Source organism: Plectrocnemia conspersa, unplaced genomic scaffold (genome assembly GCF_051122295.1).
Source record: "Plectrocnemia conspersa isolate PC_06_02 unplaced genomic scaffold, ASM5112229v1 ptg000005l, whole genome shotgun sequence".
Classification (NCBI taxonomy): Eukaryota; Metazoa; Arthropoda; class Insecta; order Trichoptera; family Polycentropodidae; genus Plectrocnemia; species Plectrocnemia conspersa.
The window spans coordinates 17927690-17951989 of record NW_028277169.1 but is presented as its reverse complement, the minus strand read 5'-3'; the positions used below and the strand labels follow the sequence as shown (position 1 = coordinate 17951989).

General features: G+C 29.6%; 2 protein-coding genes and 1 long non-coding RNA gene across 4 annotated transcripts in view; 1 reads left to right on the top strand and 2 right to left on the bottom strand.

Moving 5' to 3' along the window:
• The window catches only part of rk (G-protein coupled receptor rickets), a 133290-nt gene extending 119653 nt beyond the window's left edge, over nt 1-13637 (bottom strand). For both annotated transcript variants that reach the window (XM_088186143.1, XM_088186144.1), the window contains exon 1: nt 13529-13637. The gene's annotated coding sequence lies outside the window, so the exon portion shown is untranslated. The remainder of the gene's footprint in view (nt 1-13528) is intronic.
• A 7803-nt stretch (nt 13638-21440) lies between these two features.
• On the top strand, nt 21441-23172 carry LOC148235002 (uncharacterized). Its single transcript, XR_015809488.1, has 3 exons — nt 21441-21511; nt 22768-22926; nt 23034-23172. It is a non-coding gene; the product is annotated as an uncharacterized LOC148235002 (long non-coding RNA).
• On the bottom strand, nt 22157-23903 carry LOC148235001 (uncharacterized). The gene is made up of 7 exons (XM_088185364.1): nt 23818-23903; nt 23656-23752; nt 23455-23588; nt 23226-23391; nt 23018-23151; nt 22622-22934; nt 22157-22542 (listed from the first exon to the last, which is right to left on the bottom strand). The coding sequence occupies exons 2-7, from the start codon at nt 23731-23733 to the stop codon at nt 22348-22350; spliced, it is 1020 nt and encodes a 339-aa protein (XP_088041490.1). The 5' UTR covers nt 23734-23752; nt 23818-23903; the 3' UTR covers nt 22157-22347.
• Nucleotides 23904-24300: the final 397 nt, after the last annotated feature.

Genomic DNA, 24300 nt, shown 5'->3' with positions numbered 1-24300 from the left:
AAGAAACTACACATATTTATATTGTCGTGAAAGATAGTATCCCCAAATATCAATAAATAAAAAAATGCGTTTTATTAGCATTTACATGGTTTGATCGACATTAACCTCAATTTTCATAAGTACTAAGTATATATTACATGTTCACATTAAAAACGCACCTGATTCAGTCAAATCTAACGTATATGTGCATTAAATCGGAAGCAATGATAATGTATATTTATTATAAAAGGAAAAACTCACTTTTCGGCCTCAGAGCTTCAGAGCAAATTTTGAATTCGGCCGTTGACGGGAATTCAAAATTTGAAGATTTCATTACGAAGACTGTTTTATGATTGTTTATCTAGTTTAATCAATGTCATATTATAATCCTTACACATATTATGTATATATTTCATTTTCATAGTTAAAACATACCTAGTTAATTCGCAATCCGAATATTTATATTCAGTCAATTTGAACAACGTACATGACGGTTATTGTCGCGTAGCAAAATTTTATAAATAAATAATAATTATTTAAAACTGTTGTCACGTTACTGTCGGCCATCTTGTTTTATATTTGAATACTTATTTTTCATTGGTCGAAACAACAGAATGCATTACCGGTGGCTCAAAAATCAATCGAGCTAACTGAATTTTTATTTTTATTATTATAATTAAATATATTTCTTTTGTTTGCGTGTATTATTATATACACCGTTTATACAAAGCGATACGATTTACAAAGTAGAATATTGAGCATATAATGTTTCATTTTAAGTTATGCGCGTCTGGAAGCGGCTTAGAACAATTATAATTAAAATATTGTTTTAAATGATTTTATCAATAAGGAAACAATACTCTTGGGAGTTCATTAGTGAGTAAATATCTCAATTCATTCCTTTTTTTCATTATTGAACATAAACGATAATATAGACACACGTTTGTTTATTAAACCAAGTTATTACCATTATAAATTATCTCGTCACTCATATAGAAATATTCGCAATAACGCCGAATTACTCTACAGTCCCGGGTTGTAAAAAAAGTATACGTTCGGATCGTGCGAGGCGATAATGTGTACGTGCCACCTGAATATGCAAATAAAAAGAAGTGGACGGATGCTGTAAATCAAGCTGAAATAACACGATGAAAACGGCACACGACCAAGAGACCTATAGTACGAATTAATTTAGTACGTGGGACGCAAGCCGAAAGCGTACCTAGATACTAAAAGGTCAACTGATCACTATGCGGAAAATGGACCGATTTGCGTTCGCGCAAAAAGTACTCATCTTCTTCAATTTATGTTTGATGAGATTTTTTTTATATTCACTTTTATTTTGTTTGGTCTTTTTCATACGTCTCCACCCTTTCCGAGCGCCGAGCCGAACTTATTATGCTGATTACCCTCAAGAGATGAGAAGGGACTCCTGGTAATCCCGAGATATATTTGAGAGTATTTCGTCTGACGTTCATGCTTGAAATTCCTAAAGTATATACATGTATATGTACACAATGTGTATAGTATACGGGCGAATCCCGAATTACGCGGTTAATGCGTTTTTGCGGCGCGTAAATGAAAAACATTAAATTCGCCCGAAATAAAGCCGAAGATTTTCCGAGTATTACATACAAATAAAGGATATTTGTGTATTGTTATTACTGTAAATCTACCGCAGGTGTTTCAACGTTACCCAAAACGTTTTAACGTTAAAATAATACTTAATACTATAGAAAAATAATATACGGGTGTAGTTTAATAAATAGAGACATCTATTTTTGTTGTTTAATGCTTCAATCAACAATTGATTTCCTCAAATTAAATTAAATATGTATTACTATCTGAAAAATCCAGTTTATTTTTCTGTTTATATTATTCATAGCAAAATAATAAAATATATTAAAAAACTGAAAATTTTGCTTTTAATGTGAAACAATACATCGTAATTCAATTAAATATATATTATTTATAATTATTAAGCTGTTTCTAAAACATTTATGAATTTCAAACAAATCATTATCGATGAACCTTTTCATGTAAAATTAGACATATTGTATCTATAATCTATTAGGAAAAAATTGAGATTAATTTAATCTACATACTGCGTTTTTAACTGTCTACACTAAAATAATAAATGTATGCTGTAAATTTAGGCACAATTTTATCAAGCTTATGTATTATAAAAACATATAGGTGTATGCGATTGGCAGTTGTTTGAATCGGATGTGTGCATATTTACCTGCGAGTTTATGCGGAAAACGGCAATACAATTGTCAGTTAGAAATTCACCGATTGAAGTGTGACAGGTTTGTAACATTTACATAACATTGGCAAACCAGGATAACAGCAAAAATATAAACAATTATCATGATTTAGGTGTGAACAATAATCATTAATAAATATAATGGATTTGGCGTTGCGATTCTCAAACTGTCAGCAGATACAAAAATTTCAATTTAGCTATTATATGTACGCATGTGTAATAGTATTGTTATGGATTTACACGTATATTCTGGTATTAGCCGGTACGCTGGGCTCTATACGATTACACTGGTCCCCAGGTTGCAATTGGGGGAAAACTCCCAGGACTTTTCTTAGCAAGGCTTTTCTTATAAAATATCACATCAATATAACTATTTCGGGATAGCGGCGAATAAGTGCCGCTACTCTAAAAAAATCACAGTTTGACCTAGAGGAAGTCGTCGTTTCTTATCGGGTAGAAAGGACTCGTAACACCACCTTTAAAGAAGAAGACAACTGCGAAGTTAAATCTCATAAATCTTGGCAGACGACTTATCTAGGAGAAGATAACTGTGAAAAAGTATCTGGGGAGATTAGCCTCATAAACTTTGAAAAGTTACTTGTCTAGGAAAAAGTAACTCTGAGATCAATACCTGATAGCAGCACTAATCAGTACTGTTACATTTGTTACAATGCTGAAGATGATCAAGATCAGTAAAAATTGGAAACAGAAATTCACAGGGGGGGTTGTATCAAAAGTATGGTTGTAGAATTACAGTATAGAAGGCAAAGAATAACCACTTTACTAATTTCCCGAGAAAACCAAAAACCATGACCCCTAACTTCTTGTGTTCCTCACACAGGGATAGGAGTGCAAAAAATGTCCAGACTTGAAATAGTGGATCTTTTGATGGTCACCAGCGTCTGGAATTAGACATGACACCAGAAGAAAAAAATACAAGCACACAAAACAATGTTCTATATAAATTGAAAAAGAGTTAGTGGAGCAACTGTTGATGTTATTAGGAACGCAATTCAGTCCATAATGGTATCTGACCCAGGACTTTCATGGCTCGCCGGCACATCATTTATGTAACATACTGTGCCGTACAAAACATAATTGATTATGCCTATAATTTTATTTAAAAATTTACTTGCTTAATATCTCTTCAATTGGGAATAAGTAGCAAATAATAATGATTGAGTTAAATTACAAGATTAAAATACTACTTTCATCCGACTTACACAATAAATGCACCCATATGGACAATTGCCAGTTGTGAAGATTCCGAGTGGCTTAATTGTAATGATCTGATAATAATTTAAACTCCAATCTAGCACACCGCACAATACCGTCTTGATTAATTGCCAAAAACAAAAAGTCACCGTGCTTCGAGTACCAGTCTATACACTATGAGTTATCTATCTATTATAGATCCACAAAAAGTGATTCACATGCGTCACATTAAACTGATTACCAGGCTAATTTATAAACCGCGACAAGCTCAAACTTTACTCGTTACATTCATAGTGTAGTACTCTTACGCCGGTTTTAAGCTTCTAGATGAACTTTTCTAAGAGCTAACCGACGCCGCTTAGAGCAGGTTAAGTTAGTCGTAATACAAAGTGCGCGTTAAACGTGAAAATGGGTAAACGTTGGCTAGGAACTGCGTTTTAACTTGTGAAATTATGCATTTTGGTGTGCCTGGAGTATATAGTTAATATAATTATATGTGATAATCGCGGCTACTGAATGAGCATATTCAAACATTAAAGGCACATGTGCAAATGTAGCTAAACTAAAAATGAACGTAACTATTTGGCTCGTTTGGCAAAACGCCTATTTGGTATTTAGTTAAGGAAAACGATGCTTGAAATTTGAACCTGATTTCCGGCAGAATACTTATTACTTTTGGCATAAACAGTGATACTACTTATACTTTAGCTAGACATTTAATTAAATTATCAAATTGTAAAAATAATATAGCATTTTTAACTCGTTCAGTCGAAGCAACGTTTTGCTTGAAATATGTGCTTAATATGAACGTATCAATTCTTTATCATTTATTTAGTAATAATTTTATGTTGTGCCAAAAGATTCAATGCTACTTAAATGAATCGCGAACTTGTGTATGTTATATAAATGCGACAAAATTTTATCATGAATTTTAGACAGGAAGAAGGGACGTTTATAGTGAAAAAGAGAGATGAGGTCAAAAAAACAAATGATGAACTGTATAACATATGACAAGAAGTTTTCAGAATCGTTTTGTTATATGGAACAATAACCGTAAGATTCAGCCATTGGAAAGTTTTCGTGCGTTAAGTGCTGAAAAATATAGCAAGTTCTATTACATCTATAAACCTGTTCCCAGGCCCACAAAATCGTAAATATATATAAAAAAAAATTGCGCCATATATTTTCTAGGCTTTCTAATATTTGATTTTTGAATATCCCTCATACATATATAGGTACGCTACTAACTTTATAAATAGTACATATAATTTGAGAAACCATCTCAGATTATATGTATTGTAGAATTACGTATTAGTTATCAATAAGTTTTTGTTTTGGTAATTATTAAAAATATTATTTTTTATGATTTATAAAAAAAACAGTGACTAATTTTTTTTTCTAAATTATAATTATAATTTACACAATTTATAAATTAAAATTATAGATTTTTGAAGTTAAAAGTAAAATTTACAGTAGTAATAATATTTAAGTCTAATACCGTTTTAGGTAGTCTATTTTAAGAAAATGCTACCTATTTTGTTATTGTCGATTGTATGGCCTTTTTCAATGCCATTTTTAATACATTTGATACTCATTATTTTGCTGTGATTTAACATAATTACAATTGTTTTGCCACAAATATTCATATTCATGCTCATATATATGTAAAATTATGCGTTTATTTTAAGCATTACATTACAAAGTAATAATCTGTTCATATTCCCTCTATATTTTTTGTATAACCCTGTTCTAAATATTCTTATATTAAATGTGTAATATCAAAATTCTTCTTTTTTACATGAATTAATATATAAATTGTCTAATTTTTACGCGAATTTCTTCATTGTTTTTATATTTCTTTGAAAAGCGTAGTTCATGTTTATTTCCGTACTTATCACTGTAACAATTATAAAAAATACCCAATATTAATATTTTATAAAAAAAATACAATTATTATTGCTGTCTCCTTGCAAGCGAATAATACAGATTTAGGCCCAAGCGAACACATCATAACTTCACATACTCAATGATCAAGAAGATGAAAAAATTGGAACCAGTACCTGGCTGCTATAGTAGCATGTTGATTAAAACTCGTTTTAAAACGTTCAATTTATTGGTTTACTTCTGCGAAACACCAACTTAAACTAATAAACTTAAACCAAAGATAATTTTGCACAACTTTCAGCCACATTTTGTACATTATATAAATATTAACGTAATATTTTATGTATGCTAATTCAGTATATTAAAATCGGATACATTCACGTGAGCATATAATACTACTTAAACAGGTGACCACAAACCATTTAGCATCTTAACTGCTGTGTTGATATTCAGATATATAAGCAAAATACAGGAGAAAAATAAGGATCATAACGATTTACGATAATTTTTTTTAAATATAGCACTATGGAATTTTCAATATTTTTTTAATTCGCTCGATAAGGACAGGCGCGATTTTCAATAAATTCATATTGTCTCCAGAGGCCTTATTACGATTTTGACGTGAAAAAACCTCTTCTTACATTTCCCTTGATTCTCTTGCCTTCCTCCGGGATGCTATTGAATTTGAAATTATATTCGGCGACCTTCGTCATTCTTTGCCGTCAATAAATCAACGGAAAAATTCAAGAGATTAGAGCTTCTAGCCGACGACACTTTTCAATTAAATTCGGCTCGAATGAAAGTGCCATTTACCCAATTTGTCCTCCTAATTAATTTTTCCCATTGTGTAAATGAACTATAATATATAAAAAAAAATTCATGTTATAATAATAATTTATACAAATGATTTTTTTTAATTTTATGTGTTAATTTTTTTAAATTTTGTATTAAATACATACATAGTTTTTAAGGTTATAAGCGATAAACATAAGTATTAGAACAGTAGAAACTACGACCCTTTTTGACCGTAATTTCGCGTTATTCGCTCCATTTGAGCTTTGAATCTAAGTGTATCCCTAGGTATTTAACGTTATGTTTCCTATTTTGCTCTTTGATAGTATGGGTTTGTTTTCTCGTTGTAAACATTATATTAGTTTTGAATTTGCCTGTTTGGGCTAATTATATATTAAAATATGAATAGTCAAATAATTATTAAAATATAAAGATTGCTCATATGTTAATTACATCCGACAAATATTTGAAAAGTAAAATGGTATCAATATTTTAATCGGTTAAAAACACTACCGCTCCTTATGCGGGAAAGAAGAAATTGCTGCTGAAATTCATCACAAAATTATTCTGTTTATGCCAATGGCTTTATGATCAGACAAAATGGTGTTATGAATTTAAAGCAGACATTCGTGATAAAGTAAAAAATGGAATGTTATCAGCGAGGAAAAATATTTTTACTAAGCGCTTAATGGTCCAGAAATGTATATTCTATTAATTATAAGCTATTATTACAGCTTACAATTAATATAAGCCAATAGGTCAATTTTATTTGTATTATTAATCTATGAGATAAGGAAATTTTAGAAAAACATCATTTCGAATCATAATTAAAAATATTAGAATTAAAATTACAAAATAAACGATAGAAATCAAAAAAACAGGGTCCATATTTAATTCAAGCTTAGATTTATTATGACGTTAGAATTAAAAAAAACAGGCTCACAAAATGTATTAATATATTGTGACTTTAACAAAAAATAAATGTCCTAGGCTTTCTGTCTGAGGTTTACTTTAATAAAGCAAAGTTTGCTGTTACTATTGTTATTTAATCTGTTATGCAATAATTGGAAAATCTTTCCGTGGGTGCGTCCGAAGACTGCAGGCGTTTTCGGCATGTATTTGATCTGACTTTGGACCAGTGGATGCGAAGAGAGAAGCAGCGGCTTCTACGCTGATCTAAATTAAGTCAGTGTAGTCCAAGTTGAAAGACTCTTGAAGATCTAACGCCTTGATCTCCGAAATGGATGTTTAAGTGTAAAAGTCTCTGAGAAAGTCTCGGTATAGTTATTAGATGAAGTGATTCTTGTTTGCCCACGTTCCCATCCCTTCTCTGTCAGATTTTATTGTTCGCCCTTTTTTGGTGGGACGACTAATTACAGAAGGGTGACTAGTTTTTTGAAACAAATTGTTATTAGCCGCTAGAGAAGATTAGCAATCGCCGTTTCGAGTGCAAGCCCGAATGTACACGTTATCTTTTCTCAAGGTGACGGATATTTTTAATCCTTCCAAAAAAAATGGTAATGGCGCGTGTTTTTCAACTTGAGCTTTTAAAAGTTTTTACATTCTAACAAAGAAACCAATTTTTTGTTAGATGGTTAAAACACTTTATCACAAGACGAACTGGCTTTTTTATGAATTAATTCCTCCAACTATCCTTTATAGATACAGTGATAATAATTAATAAAAAAAATATAACACAATTAGATGTAAAACCTTGATTTTCGCAAAAAAATACTTAATTTATTTATAAATATAATTGCATAATATATCAGATGGCATTATTTATATATTTGATCTTGATTTTTGACTGAATTTTATTTCTAAACTACAATTGCAGTATAAAGTAACATTTGCAGTACAAAAAAACAAGACAATTTACTGTAGTTTTTATATAGATGATTATTTTGCTTAAAATATTAATTTAAAACAATCACATTTATATTTATTAAAAAACTTCTTTATTTAGCGGTGAAATTAAAGCAATTTAAAAATTCTCCAGAGATCTTATTAAAAAAACAATTATTCATTCCCGACAAAGGGCTATTAAAATCGATAGATTACGGTCGGTCTTATCGACGTATACTGAATTCGGCAAGGTCGTGGTTCGGACCCTAAATTCCTGTAAGTAAGCGTGATTCCCGCGGGTAATTAAGGGCCGCGTCGGCGTTTCAATGGCAGATGGAGGTCTATAGGTTCTGCCGGAAAGGTTAAGGGCCCGAAGGGAAAATATGGCCCACGACTTTCGTTGCGCATTTTTCAGATGGCATAAAAAACCCAACGTCGTTAGCGTACTAATCCCACGATTTGTGGTAATTACCATTATTTTTTAGTTCACCGCAGTTGTTTTTTTTTCGATTTTCCTTTAAAATCTAACGACTCTATTACGCAAAAATTAGCATCCTTTGGGGTGCGTATTTTTTACTTAAAATATATACACTTTTATATCAGCAAGACCAGGCTGCGCGATGCGAGGAAAGGGCCAGAGGTTGAGAGTTTAATTTTACCCTTTTCTGACTTTGCATAAAATTTATTACCGACGTTCTTGCTTATGCCTTAAACACTTTAAAATATTTTATAAATAATAATAAGCGCGTTAATAATTATTAAGCTGATGCATAAATCATTTCATTAATTTATATTTACAGTATATGGAAAAATAAAATAGTATTTTCTGGCAAACGATCTTCAAAAGGCAATTTTTCTAGAGGTTATGAAGGACATAAGAATGAAAAGCAAAAATGCTATATAATATGAGAAAATTCTGTGCTTATATTACAACGCTAAAAATTAATTAAACATGTTTACATTCAGTGCTATTCACTTTTTATTATTACAATTAAAAGCAGATGTGTACACACATACCTCTCATTTGATTTATTCTTAACATCATTATTCTCAAATCTAATCATAATTTAATTATTGAACCATAATATAGTACTGCTAACTATTAGATTTCGTAAAATTAGTACAGTTTTTGAAAATATCATTATTTGCTAATATTTAATTGAGCCATAACCATTCTATATAATTCATTAAAAAATAGTAATAATTTAAAGTAAAAATTGTGTTTGTATATTTTTTAAGCAACAATTCAATATGTTGTAAACAATAGTTTTGAACTTGAAAAATAATACATGCAAATACATAATAAGCAGCAAGACATAATGTATGTTCCGAAGAGACGTTATTGTTTTGAATTTAAAGTGTTGGTTAAAAAAATTGTATGGGTAACATTAACCTTAAAAAAAATACCTCAAATAAGACCAGGGGCGTAGCTATGGGGAGCGGTCCGCCCCGGGCGGCACTTGCTTGGGGGCGGCATATTCGCGATGGAATCGTCTAGTGTGGTTCTTAACCCTGAATAAACTAAAATTTATGTAAATCAACGAATAGCAAGAGCTTAACAATAATAAATTTATTATTTTAAGAAATGCTGATTTTATGACCCTGCAAAATATTTATGAGGGGGCGGCAATTTTAAGAATTGCCCCGGGCGGCACATACCCTATCTACGCTACTGAATAAGATACCAAATTGTTGTTAATGAAGGATAATTAAACAACTTTGTTAAATCCACAAACAACTGCTCGAACACTTATAATTTACTTAGGCTCTGGCTCAACATTTTGGATGCCACTAAGTTAAATAAATAAACGCATTGCACCGTTTAAAGGTCACAATTAATAACTTACTACAGCAAAATAATTAATTGTGTTTTTCCTTTCATACTATATATTCTTACAGCTTTTTTAAAAAATATACTTGTTCATAATACATTAAAATAGCACTTAAAACTTCAATATATTTTTAAGAGGAATAATATATAATATTATTAAGTTGACAAAAGACAATTTCAGTAAATGTATCGCTTTTTATTTATTTCTAGCAACTATTAAACTCTTATTAAAATTAACGTATTGATCGTATATAAAAACTTGTCACAATACGCGTTAAAAGCGCAATAAACAATGCCACTGCTATCATAAATTCGAGATATAAGCTAAAAGTACAAGGAGACATACACAATTACACTCCAAATCTTCGTATTTGGCCGTCAGGTCGAGAGTAGAAGAGCAATGTAATCTCCCCATATCAGACTAAGCGTATATAGACGCATACATGGCACACATCATACTCATATTTAGAATTCGCTTTCGATAGCACTTCCATTCGGAATCTAATTCCGATAAAAACTTTCATTAGATTTGTCTAACTTTAACGGCCGCGTTATACTTTTTTTGTATTTTTTCCTTCATAATACATATTCTTTTAACTTATTTCTTAAAGATAGTGATTTGAAAATATAGTTGTTTCATTTTAAAATCCTAATATTAAGTCTTTTGTCGAATTCAGAATCTCCGACGTAAAAAAAATATTAACAGAAGGCATACTATCTTATATCTAGTTAAGAGAAGACAATCGCTGTGAATGCATCATATCAAGACAAAAACTTTCACCAAATTTTTTCTCAAATATTCACTCCAAATTTTGCAAGTCACATAAACCATACTTATAAGAAAAACAACATAATTCCAGTTTCTAATAGTCGCAATTAGTGAAGGCCTCGAGAAAGACAAGCATAAAAACCTCCCTCATTTCGACTAAGCGTGTATAATTGTTTATGTAGCGTACATTATTCACTTTCGTCAGATACTTCCAACTTGAGATACGCGATAGTTTGTCGAAACTCGCACCGTCAAGCATCTAAAGAGACTAAGAAGACCGAGAAAGCAGCCACTTCCCTCTTCACGTCAAAATCCAGAGTTCAACCCGACCTTCAAAGACGACTGGATTATTTAGGCGCAGGCAAGTCCACAAGACCTTCACGTATAAATATTTACACAAACTGTACAGCGACTCAAAAGTATTGTTACACAATAATAATAATTTATAACTAATAACTGACACTGGTTTAATACAAAAATATAAATATTCCCACTAATAATAAATTAGGTATTAAAGGCATACATAGATTAATTTATATTAATGCACTTTCTAAAGAACTCATATGCCTTAAAATAATCATCCTTTATTATTCAATGAAAGGATCATGTATGAAAACATATTGTTAATATAAAATTTTCATTAAATTAAATTGAACACGTTTTATTCCATTATAGATTATAACTACATATATACACTCGTATATTACATATTCAAAGGCGTCATATTACACCGTTGATATATTCAAACCTTCACTTACATAGAGCGCTCGTAATAATTGATCTACGCGACATTTACGAAAAAAGCTTGATATTAAAAAAGATTTTTTTTTTATATTAAATATATTAAAACGGCAATGTTAATCTGTCATTTCTGAGTTACGCCTTTTAACTTGGACACGGTCGATCACTCTCCATACACCATAATATATTATAAATCATGGTGATGACGAAATTACACTTTCGTTTTCTTGAAAATTTTGATTTATGCGTAGCGGGAGCGATTACGTTCGATCAAACGTAAATTGTAACCATACTATATATCAAGCATTTTCAATTTTATGGTTTGGTATAAAAATATAATTAATTACAAATGCTATGAATTGGAAAATAAGTTTAACATAGGAATAAAATACGTACCATTTCCAGTAGTGAAAATAAATCATCAACAAATTAAAGAATCACACAACTCACAAAGCACAATATACTATACAATTTTACAATTATATAGAACAAAATCAACCGTATAATCTATGCGAATGAATTGCCCAACTTTCCTCTTACGGTCACGAACGTATTTTTAAACATATGTCTTACTACTACTAATACTGTTCTTTACATAGGTAGAAACAGTGGATGCGTCATGTTATTTAAATAACCATAAATTTAATAATTATATTTTTAGGTAAATATTAACGTGAGATTAGCCTAAATTTATACAACAAAAAAATGTTAAGCATATTCAGCCCCTCGGCGTCATGTTTAATTAGGCTCTTTATTGTCCAAATTGCGAATTGCTTATTTTATGTACGGATCAGGCTGTTCTGAATCCATGAGGGGAAATAACGCTGAATGGGAAGATAAATTAATGTATGTATGCAAATATATCACTTGTATATAAACACGCATTAACTTCGAATTTTCGTCGTCTCGTAACGTCATAATCCTACTTCTTTGAATTAATGAGAGTATGCGAATGAAAAAACGAGCATATTATCAATGATGAATTGGCTGTAAATTTAACAGCAATTTATGAAATTCGCACTGAAGTTATTATTGCCATTTTTTCAGCGATGATACGTGGGCTTTAATGGGTTATTTTTCATATCGATTTATTACGGTTTTATATGTGAATTTTGCCAAATAATATAGTACAAAATAAATTTATTTAAATACTGTTACAGGTTGGATATAAATAAATAAAAATAAGATGAACAATAATATTAAAATTATGATATTAATATTGTTTATGTTGTAGAGCCTCTCACCCATGAGCTTTGGAATCTGACGTAATCCAATCAAATGTTGTAACACTATTCATCCAATAAATAATAAACACCAATGAAAAATTTATGCTAAATTTATAGAAAATATTTACTTATGAAAAATAGGGCATTTTTAATAAATTATAAAAACCTATATTAGACTCAGTCAATTGTGCTCTAATACATGAACTACAATAATTGCCGAAATATAAAAAGTTTTATTAAGAGTTTTGCCCCCTCCAAATGATTCAGCTTAAACTATTCTAAATCGCAAAAAAACAAAAAATACATTTGTTTTTCACATGAAATGTAAGCAAAACTAATAGGTATACTTTGTTTAACAATATACTTTTTGTCTAACAATATCTCGGTGCTTCTGTTTAAGCTATTGACAAAAATAGATAGAACTTGGCAATTTTTAAAAAAATATTTGCTACTATAAAAAGTGATTGATTTCAGTACGTTGTAAATTTTATTAATAAACATATTGAATTGTCTAAGTTAAATATCACATACATTTTAAAGATAAAATATTGTAAAATATAGATAGAAAATATTTTCCAAGTACAATAACTACAACATTTTAAAATTGTTTTCAAATTACTGCATTAGGATTTTTTTATATAATGAGATCAAGTTCAAAACTGGTAATACTTTCCCAAATATATCGATAGGGAAAGAACACTTCAATCGATTAAAAAACTAGTATATAATTTCGTCACTTTTTACAATGAAATGTCACTTTATCTTCTTGTTCTCACTACCATCAGTATCTAAATATGAAGCCTGATTTGTTTTGATTAAAATCTGATTCATCGTTTTTTGATCACTTTGCGCATATGGGCGAGAGGTAAAAACTTTTAAAATAATATCTCAGACACACGTGTACATATGTACTAAGGTGGGCGTGTATTGGTGATATTTATCGGTCGTGTGTGTGCGTGTTTTGTCTTATTTTGACCTACATGTGCGGTTTGGGACCGGTCCGCGAATCTGTCGGAGAGCGGCCGATCAAAACGCGCTATGTCCGCGACGCGGTGAGAGAGCGCCGTGAACGACGAACGGATCGCGACTGAGGCTACACACTAGCCGTGTACGGCGGGCAGTAGTCGCCAGCGGTGGCTCGCGGGCCACTCATTCATATCACGCACATTCCCACGGAGGACTTCTTTCTTCGGACACTTTTAACACTCTGGCAGTGGCGTCGTTACTAGAGGAGTTTTAGACGAATCTGATGGATGCACAAGGGTAGGGAATAGTACGTAGATAAGTGAGGTTAGACAACCATCAAGGTTCTTAAATTATTTTTTATTTACCAGTTCAAATGCAGCCATACAATTAATGCAACGAATAGAGAGCTGTGTTGAGAGATCTTCAAATTGTCTCAAGGATTTTGGAGATTTAATGTGCTGCATGGCTGGATCAAATCTGACGATCAAAGTGGAAGCGGCTGCTTTTCTCTAAGCATCGATGATGATATCTGTGTTGCGTCAGCGTAAATCCTCTAGATTCGAGTTCGGTCTGAGCTGCCATGTATTTTCAAATAAAAGCGAAATGGTTGAAGTGAAAGTGATTTTTTTATGCCAACGTTCTGGATTATATACGGAAAATAATGAACGATTCTAATCTCCCTACTCATTTGAGTCTCTGTTTTGATTTTTAATATATCTTTTTAAACTATTTCAGCTGTTTTAGTAAGTACTCGTCATGGGGAGCATAAATCCGGATTTGATTAATTTCATTATTTTCTCAAATAAATCGTTTTTAATAAATCGATTTTATTCAGGTAGCTTATTTACATTGGAAGTCACATGAACTTAAATCAACTTTCTGAATAGTCTTAAGTTCCGCAGGTTGATGAAGGATACTCACTAGAATGTTAATTCCAGCTACTTTTTAAAATAAAAATAGCAAATTTAGTTTTTATCTGTTTTAATTGAATTGCCATATAACTATCCATTTAAATCGTAGATCTAAAAATATTTTTTTTAATTGTCAATTGTGATCTATCAATTTAAAGTGTAACATCAAAATCTGTGCTTAATTACGGTAACTCTTCGCGCAACCTATTAAATTAATGGCATCAAATCGTAAGTAAAACTGGTATACCTACATAGGTGTATGTAATATAATATATACAACATAAATTCCTAGAAAGCTATATGCATACCCTTAACATTTTTTCAGCACACGATGTGATAGTGCCATACTTATTTGATAAAGTTAGCAATGCCTTTATCATCAATTACAATATAAAAGATTATCATTTTTTTATAGACTCAAAATAAGCGGTTTCAACAGAATGGGGCTAAAGGTCACACATGTGAGATACAATTTTAGTGCTCTGCATTTTTAGCCAAAGTCATGCGATTTAACCCCATTAAATTTATTTGGTACGGAACGTATCCGTGTTTTTATCTCAGTGGGTTTTTTCGCTAAGAGGGTTGGGTCAAGAATACAATACAGTGTATTTTTGACGTAGCGTGTACTCAATGAATTTCTATGGGGATAATTAAAATAAAACATTAGCAAATGCTAAAAATCTATAGAAAATCTATACAACAATGATATCAAAAAATTATGAACAATCATAGCAATCCATAGAAGCCATTTTAGTGATCTTATTTTATTCGGATTTATTAAACTAGATATTATTGGGACACTATTTGATTAATATATTTATATAAAATATCTTAATTTATATACATGAAAACTTGTAAGCTGAATTTTAATTTTAACATTGTAATTATCTTTATTAAACTTTCTCTAGATAATGTTTTGATTTATATGGTTACTTTGTAGTATTAGATACTACGTATTAATTTAACTTAAACTAAGAAATGATTTTGTTAAGCACAGATTATGTGATTTAAATGCTCAACGTCTTTTCTGCGCTTTTAAAAAAATAATATCGCGAATTAGTTGCCGAAGGATATGCGACACAGCACAGAAGTGAAGTAGCTTTACCTATAAAGCAACATTGCCTCGCATTGCGAAATGTCTTTAAACCCAATGACTTATTTATTTGATAGTTCAAAAAGCATCTTCGGCAAATAATAATCTTAACGAACTGGCCGTCGAATGTCACTCACAGAGAGAGGGCTTCGTGGCATCGCATATGAGCTTGAGAAAATCTTCTTAAAAGAAAAACCCTCACATTAACAGATAATATGACTATGTATCTATTGTAACTCAATATAAATAATTGACAGATATCAACATTCAGATATTGCTATATTGAGAAACTTAAAAAGATATCACAGCGCATGTCTTTGTTTTTTGATATATTATTATCGATAAAATTTGTCTAACTACGCCACTGCACTTGGGCAATGACCGTTTTGGACACGTTCTGTCAAATTTATAAGATGTATTCAGTTGGAATTTTCGCACCGTAATATTATTATAAAAAGAGACGCCCAGACGCTACTACATTCGTAAATATGTCCGAGCGGTAAAAATACGCTTCATTATTATATGCTATGTGACACATTCAAAATAATTGATAATATTCATATTTTTTATTACAACTCTGACCATTATGACTTGACAGGTTTCCCCAATGCGTCATGATGGCCATTAGATAAACAATTCAATATTAAAAAGAAATAACAGTTGAGCACCATTCCACATATCCAACTCCCCATAGTTATCATCAAAAACATCATTGTATTTGGCAAGCTTGTTGAAGCTAGATATCTCATGCAAGAGGAGCGTTTTGAAACACTAACGTCCTGGCCGCGAGGGTCAAGAATAATGGACGCGATCGCGACTCATTTTTATGCATAATATTATATATGAAAATCTCACATTTCCTGAACAACAAGTAATTATTAAAAAAACGTTCCAATAAAATTCGACAACTTTATTGTTACAGACAGCAACAATGCAATATTTCAAAAAATATTTATATAAATTTGTTCGTAGACCTATTAAAAAAGAATGTTTCTGAATCAAAACTATATAAAGAACAGTATAACTAAATACATCTAGAATATTTATCTGCTTTTTTATAGTACATTACTCGATTTCAATGATCTAAAATAAACTAAACAAGTATCTTTAGTACTTTATTTTGTAAAATAAATAATAAAAATATGATATTTTAATTAAAACTACATACGATTATGATTTTTTGTATAAAATACGACTGCGATGTTGTCGAGAATGTTGCAAGTTATTTTGCAACTGTGTTCAAGGTAAGTTATTGTTTTATAGTCGTCAAAAATAAATAAAATGTATTGCTTCTAAGATTGGTTTTTAAACTTAGCAATGAAAAATATAAATGCAAACAAATCCTTTATTGTGCTAATTTTTAAAAAGTCACAACATTTTTCTCGTTTCTGATTAATTTTCGATGAAAGGGTTCTTAGGATCAAACAGGAAAAAACGGTATACCGTCAAACGAGCTTATAAACATAGCTGCCATTGCAATGCCATCGAGATTGATTAGGGGTTTAAAGGATTTCGTTTACCTTTTCGACTAATATTTACCATTCATATTTCATAAACAGAGCTCCATGCATTTGCATACTTCATAATCAGGTCAAATCCTATAAGGGTTATGCGTATCGTTGAAGTCGATAATATTAATGGTGTAATATTCTTTTCCCACGTATGTACTCGTGTGAAAGTTTTTTTTAAAGACTTATGCATTTACTTAAGTGTTTTCGAGTTAAAAATAGTTTTTGTATTGCATTTCGTAATGTCACTCTAGTCTAACAAGTTCAAAATAATATTTATGTTTTTTGAAGCGGCAATGGCCTTTTAGATGTTTTCATACTAAAAATAACAATCTGTGACATAATTCTCTCCATTAAGCAGAAAAAGATCCGCGAATAAGCGTAGAAATTCATTGCGTTCGTAATTCAACCTTGACTCACTCTCACTATCTCGTTTATTGCTTCTTCTCAATTTTTTGAACTAGTTCCATTTGCAATTCTAAATATATTATATGTATATGTATAGTAATCAAACCTTTGCCGTTTTATAAAAAAACTTATGTTTGATAACATGTTTTCATATAAAAACATTTTTATATTTTACAGAAATTTGCTGAATATAAAAAGTTAAATAATCCATAACTGTTAATATTTAAAATTTATAATAAATTAGGAAAATTAAAAATCCATAATAAAATGAAAAATATTTTTAAAGTTGAAAAAACATTTTGAATAAATCTTGAAATTTTTTTCTGAAACTTTATAATTTAAAAAATATTTAAATTAGTGTTATACAATTTTGTATAGTTTCATTTTAAAGGCGTCAGTAAGAGGGATTTTTGCAACACCTATGTGCTTAGTAGTTGGTTGGTAATGAATAGTACTTATTTTGAAATTCTTAAAATCCAACGTATATGTGCATTAAATCAGAAGCAATGATAATGTTTATGTAATATAAAAGGAAAAACTCACTTCAAAATTTGAAGATTTCATTACGAAGATTGTTTATCTAATTTAATCAATGTATTCTTCTTATCCTAAACACATTATGTATATATTTAATTTTCATAATTATAACACACCTAGTTAATTTGCAATCCGATTATTTATAAAAGGAAAAACTCACTTTTCGCCCTCGGGAGCCTGTCGCATGGAATTCAAAATTTGAAGATTTCATTACGAAGATTGTTTTATGATTGTTTATCTAGTTTAATCAATAAATTTTCTTAATCCTCAACATATATGTATATATTTAGTTTTCGTGGTTATAACACACCTAGTTAATTTGCAATCCGATTATTTAAATTCAGTCAAATGACGAATTAATGAAAATTATTGTTGCGTAGCAAAATTTTATTATTAAATATAATAATTATTTAAAACCATTGTCACGGTACTGTCGGCCATTTTGTTTTATATTTGAATGCTTATTTTTCATTGGTCGAAACAACAGAACGCATTACCAGTGCCTCGGAAAGCAATGAGGCAAATTCAATTTTTATTTTTATAATTATTTATTATTATAATTAAATATATTTATTATTATTTTTGAGGCTTATTAATATTTAAAAACGAAAAAATCAAAAGCAAAATCGTTGAGAATTTGCTTTAAATTATTAATTATATGTTTTTAGGAACTCCTATTATTGCATTAACAATTATATATAAGATTAATAATTTAACGAAGATTACATAATGATAAATAAATTGAAAAAAAAGGTAAGTACTTACTACCCATTGAAAATTTAATCTATTCATAATCAACAGTTTAATTTAAAAAATAAAAATGAACCGAAAATAATAAATTACGACAAATATGTTGATATATATGTATATAAATCTACCCTACATATAAAAAATATAATAAAACTGTCAGTTAAAAACCATTTATAAAATTTCTGATAAGCAAGCTTATATACATTTTTGCTGCAATAAATAAAATAACAAGAAAAATCGATGTTCCTACAACTGCTTCCACTAAATATAGTAACTTGTATATTAAAGTAAAACTAAAAATAATGAATGTATGTAATTGTGTACTCTCGACCTTCAATTGCAAAAAAATAGTGAAAAATTAAACATTTAACAAACACAATTTTCTTTAGGCTTTCTTTACATATCGATCGCAATTAAATTCATTTGCGATCACAGACATATAAACATAATAAAATATAGTTAATAATCATATTATAATTTACAATGTTAATACGATTGTCGTTACTTTAAAATAGTAAATACTATAACAAGAAAACAGAGGACAATTACATTTTTTTATATTGCAAGTATACATTATTATAAAGTAATTATTGATCAATATACACAATAATACATTTTTAAATATGCATTGTATTTAATAATAAACAATAAAAAAAATTATATTCATAATAATATACCGTCAATGCAGAAATATTACATAAACACAAGAGGCAGACAAATATTTGTTTGTTTTTCATCTCAAAGCAAAGAGGCCGACTGTTTTCTTTATATTAGCACTAAATTCTGTTTTGGCGTCAAGATGTCGCTGCAGATGCATCCTTCATCCTCAGGATAACTTCCGCCATTACCGGAATCTGGGTTATCAAATCAATTTGGCTGCTATGGGAAAATGGCCTTGTTTGCCATTTCTACATCTAATGAAATTCGCTCGTAAAAAACTAGAACGTGCAGAAAGCAAAACACATTTTCGGATATTACAGCAAAATTTAATATTTATTACGAACGAGGAAATTTGCTACTTTTCTCTTTATAAGATTTTAATATGATTCAGGGAAAAGTTTCGTCACACAAGTAGCCAGGCATCCTGTGATTTTCAGGAAATCGTTAAATTTTATTAATCCCGTTGACCTGGATTTTTAATTCGTTATTTTGAGTTGAAAATGTATATTTATTGTAAATACGCCCAAGAACACGTGTATTTCGGTTTATCGCCTTGACCGTGAGTGGTCTTTGAAGGATATTTTCCTCGTTACACTCCAAGATTAAAGTTGCAATCTATGTAGCTTGACTTTCCCCACGATACCATTTACTTCGATGGAAATCTCCTCATGTTATTTAGTCTAGACGTCGTTTGGAAGAGCAATATTTGACACAAGAAAACCGTTCGAAGTGCATCTTCTTATCACCTGTGTTTAAGGTTCTAAAATATTTATTTTTCACAAGAGAGATTTTAAACATACGAGATCTAACTTAGGGCGATTTGAATAAATTACTTAGATTTTCATCATTGACAAAATCTGCATTGAAATTATATTTTTTATTTTTATTTATATATTATTTAATATAGCATAAGCACCGAATAATATTTTAAATGCAAATTAAATAAAATAACATCATAAAAAATATAAAAAAATAATTTTCAGCTTTTTATATTGATATTATAATTTAAGGCACGCCATAATTTTTTAAATTTAATTATGGCCAGAAAAATGTTTTAATTATTTATAAAATTAAATAATATCGTGTTTCTAGTTTCATAAATAGAGACATCTACAGACCTGCTAGAATTATTTATAATTTAAATTTATTACGAAAATTAATGCCATCTTTGAATTCTATATCTAAAATAAATCTATTTAACGTTTTAAATACTTTAATTTTATTATTTTTTTGTATTATTAAATATAAAATATATAAGATAACTTTATATAAATTGAGATAGTTTGCTACATAAAATTTTTATTGTTATCCACATAACGAATTCGCTGATTCAATTTAGTTTTATTTTATATTATTTACAATTAAAATATAATAAAAAGATATTCATTTATTATTTTATATTATACGTATGTATATTAAGGTAGCTCTTACAAACAATCAAAACACAGTTTTAGAATAAAAAAATATAACGCCAAATATAACGCCAGTATATTAAGAAGCTGGATGGTGACAGCCAAAAGCAAGTAAGCTGGTGCAGATATCCTTATTCTAATGGGCCACAAAAGAAGACGCGTTCGTGAAAAACTCTTAATTCTTCGAGAATATTTGGATTATCAATGTAGGGAGTCCAACCAGCTGCATCACTAGCTCTGGGGACATTCAAACGACCATTTAAGATAATATGAAAAATAATTAACCAACTCTCCAAGCAAAGGAAATATCAATAGAGAATATACCCTTATGCTAAAGAATTGCATAATAATTCAAAGGTTTCACGGATCACCGTGGCTAGCGCGTCCGTCCTGTTAACTATTCGCAAGCACTGGAAAAACTACCTTTTTGTGCATAAAGTTGCGCGATGGACAATGCGTCTACTGCATAAAAACCGCTATTGTCATTCAACCCTTGTATTGCCAATCCTCATAAAATTCACATTACAGTTTTAGTTCAGGTGTTTCTTTTGCATATTTCGTTGGTGAAATCATCTCTAGTGTCTTTAGCTCTTCTGATAGGGGCAGCTGGTCAAATACAGAGCTCCAGTAGTTAGTTCGACTCCTGCGTCTGTTCTCGATGCAGTGTCCAAGCTGCTATCATACTGCTTAGACCATCTGTTTTATCTTGTCTCTTCTGGTACAGACATTTTTTATTTATATATTTTTTAAAGCGATATGAGATCATTTGGATAACTATCGAAATTCCCAATGATACGTCATCTCTTATCTTACGGCTTATGTATTGGGTTTTTGTTACATATTCTCGTCTAGCAATATTTATTATTTTTTTAATATGTAATTATTTATGTAGTTAAAAAAAATAAGTATATAACTTAAATCAGCAAAATAAAATATACTAAATATCAATTATAATGAATATCAAATTGCTAATTGACTGATTATCATTTTTTAATATAGACAATTCACTTTTTTATAATATTTTTACATTATTATCTTAAGTGTAAATATTTACATTATTATCCTAATTAATGTAATATATTTTAACTAGTTATATTAATCAATATTAATAATTATAATAAATAATATATATGTATCTAATAATATAAAATAAATTTATTTTAAAAAATATGTACTATAATATAATAAATTTAAGTATGTGTAGGTATATCTTGTATCTGTTGTGTATATATTCAAGGTTATAAATGTATTACATATTTTATTTCACTAATCACTTAGATTAGTGAAGTAATAAAAAAAATCAGATTATTAATAAATAATATCATATTTTTATTTCATTATATAATAATTATTACAATATTATAAATACGAATTATCGTTAACTTAAGATGTATTATAATATTATTTTCACTTAATTTAAATATCACACGATAATCCAATTATGAATTAACAATAAAGTTAGTTAAATATTATGTATATAATATATAGTAATTTACCATTTTATATACATATACTTTAAGATCTAAAATGTTAAATTAATTATGTTTATGATATTTAGACGTTTGTTGGGATGATTTTCGCTTTTGCTCTGATCTTATCCATTTGCTTTTCAATTTTTTGCCTCAATAACTCTGGTTTAAACAACAATTCATGTTGATCCATGAAGTTGTACAATTCTGTTAAATATTCAATGGGATGATAGTGGTAGTGTTGTACGTGTGGAGAATCATCCCAGCATTTAGTAGTTATCTGTAAAATTACACAAATTATTAACACAGTGATACATGAATTTATAATGCAAATACTATATCAATGTTAGAATACTAACCGGAATTCCCATTTTTTTCCAATTATTGTTGATAGTAAGATTTGCTTGCATCGTTCCGACTTGATCAGTCTTACTCATTAAATGTAAGATTGGTGATTTGCAGTAGTTGTGTTGAACGCGAATATTAGCTTTTTTATAAATTTCAGATATGTCTGCGTTGTTCTTCAAATGATACGCGATATACCACTGAACAACATTCCGCATGAAAGGATTATCGGGAAACACAGCTTTCGCTACGCCAAAGTTGAAATCGTCAACCCCAACAAAACTGTCCCAAATTTGGACTTTAAATTGATTCACAACAGGTTCGTATCTATAAAATAATTAATATTAATATATCTCTACAATTTATATATTTGTATGTATATATGTATATAAGTTTAAAACGAGTAGTACCTTTCCACGTCTTTAGATATATGTGCCATCAATTCGCTCCACATGAATGTGCCGATGGAAAATCCTGAAAGGATTGCTGGTTGACATGTGTGAATATTTTGTTCCATAAATTTGAGCAAATTTCCAGACGTATGCTATAAATAATGGTACACATTAATAAGCAAATCTATAATATATAATTTATAAAATTAAGATATTAAATGCTTACCATGACTTGTGGTATGGGATATAATGCGTCCTTCATTGTGATCCTGGCCGTTAATACATCATATCCTTGGTCCAAGTATATGGAAGCATATTTCATGATGTTTTTATCAGTTGAACCCAACCAAACCAACATGAAACATAATGGTTTTCCACAAGGATCAATCAGTCTATAAAAAACATTTAAAATTAAATAAAATACTCATTAAATTAATTAAATAATTTTAACTCACTTCATCGTGTTTGGGTTAACTTTAACCGTTTTTTTGTCGTCAGTTAGATAATTAATGTTTTTAGACAAATGATGCACAACATAAGATCTGCTCTGAATTTGAGCAAAAGCATTAGATTGAAATTGCGTTAAGCCCTAAAAAAAATATAGTTAGCAATAATTTATCTTAATAACATTTCATTAAAAATTATTGTATACTTACAGTTTTATTAGAGATGGCGTTCCTTACAGGAGCCATTCCTAAGAATTGGAGGTTTCTAGCCATCGTCCTAAGACTCATCTTGATTTTGTTCAAGATTCTATATTTGACAAAAAAGCGTTAGTTATTGTAAATAATTAATTATTTATTTATTAATAATCTTACTTATGGTAGAGTAGACTTATTGAAGTTTATTTCCACGACCTGCTAATGCACAGCTCAGGAATGGAATTATATTTATTGTTGAAAATCCGACGTATATATTTCGCGTTATCTCAACAATGAGTAATTATAACGAATTTTGAAAATCAGATACAGCTTAAACAGAGATAAACAATGTTTTGGAAAAACAGAATTTTAATTATAAATCGTTGATAAGTATTTTAATACATATCAGTCAATGATCGTGTTGGAAAATACAAGTAGGAACAATCATCTTGATATTATAATACGGTACCCACCGGCGAAGTTCGATCATATGATATGGTTTAAGTGACAACAAAAACTACAGTAAAATCAGATATGGAAATATGTAATTCTTACATAATTCTTTAAATTTTTTAGCAAATTATTTTCAATATTGCGTATTAATTAAATTTAAAGATATAGCAGTAGATATCCAATATTAATATATATGTAATTTTGTAG

Coding starts and splice junctions, on each gene's coding strand:
- LOC148235001 (XM_088185364.1), bottom strand. CDS start 23,733: ATGAGTCTTAGGACGATGGCTAGAAACCTCCAATTCTTAGGAATGGCT. Junction 23,152..23,225: donor ATCCCATACCACAAGTCATG/GTAAGCATTTAA, acceptor CATTATTTATAG/CATACGTCTGGAAATTTGCT. Junction 22,543..22,621: donor GGAAAAAAATGGGAATTCCG/GTTAGTATTCTA, acceptor GTAATTTTACAG/ATAACTACTAAATGCTGGGA.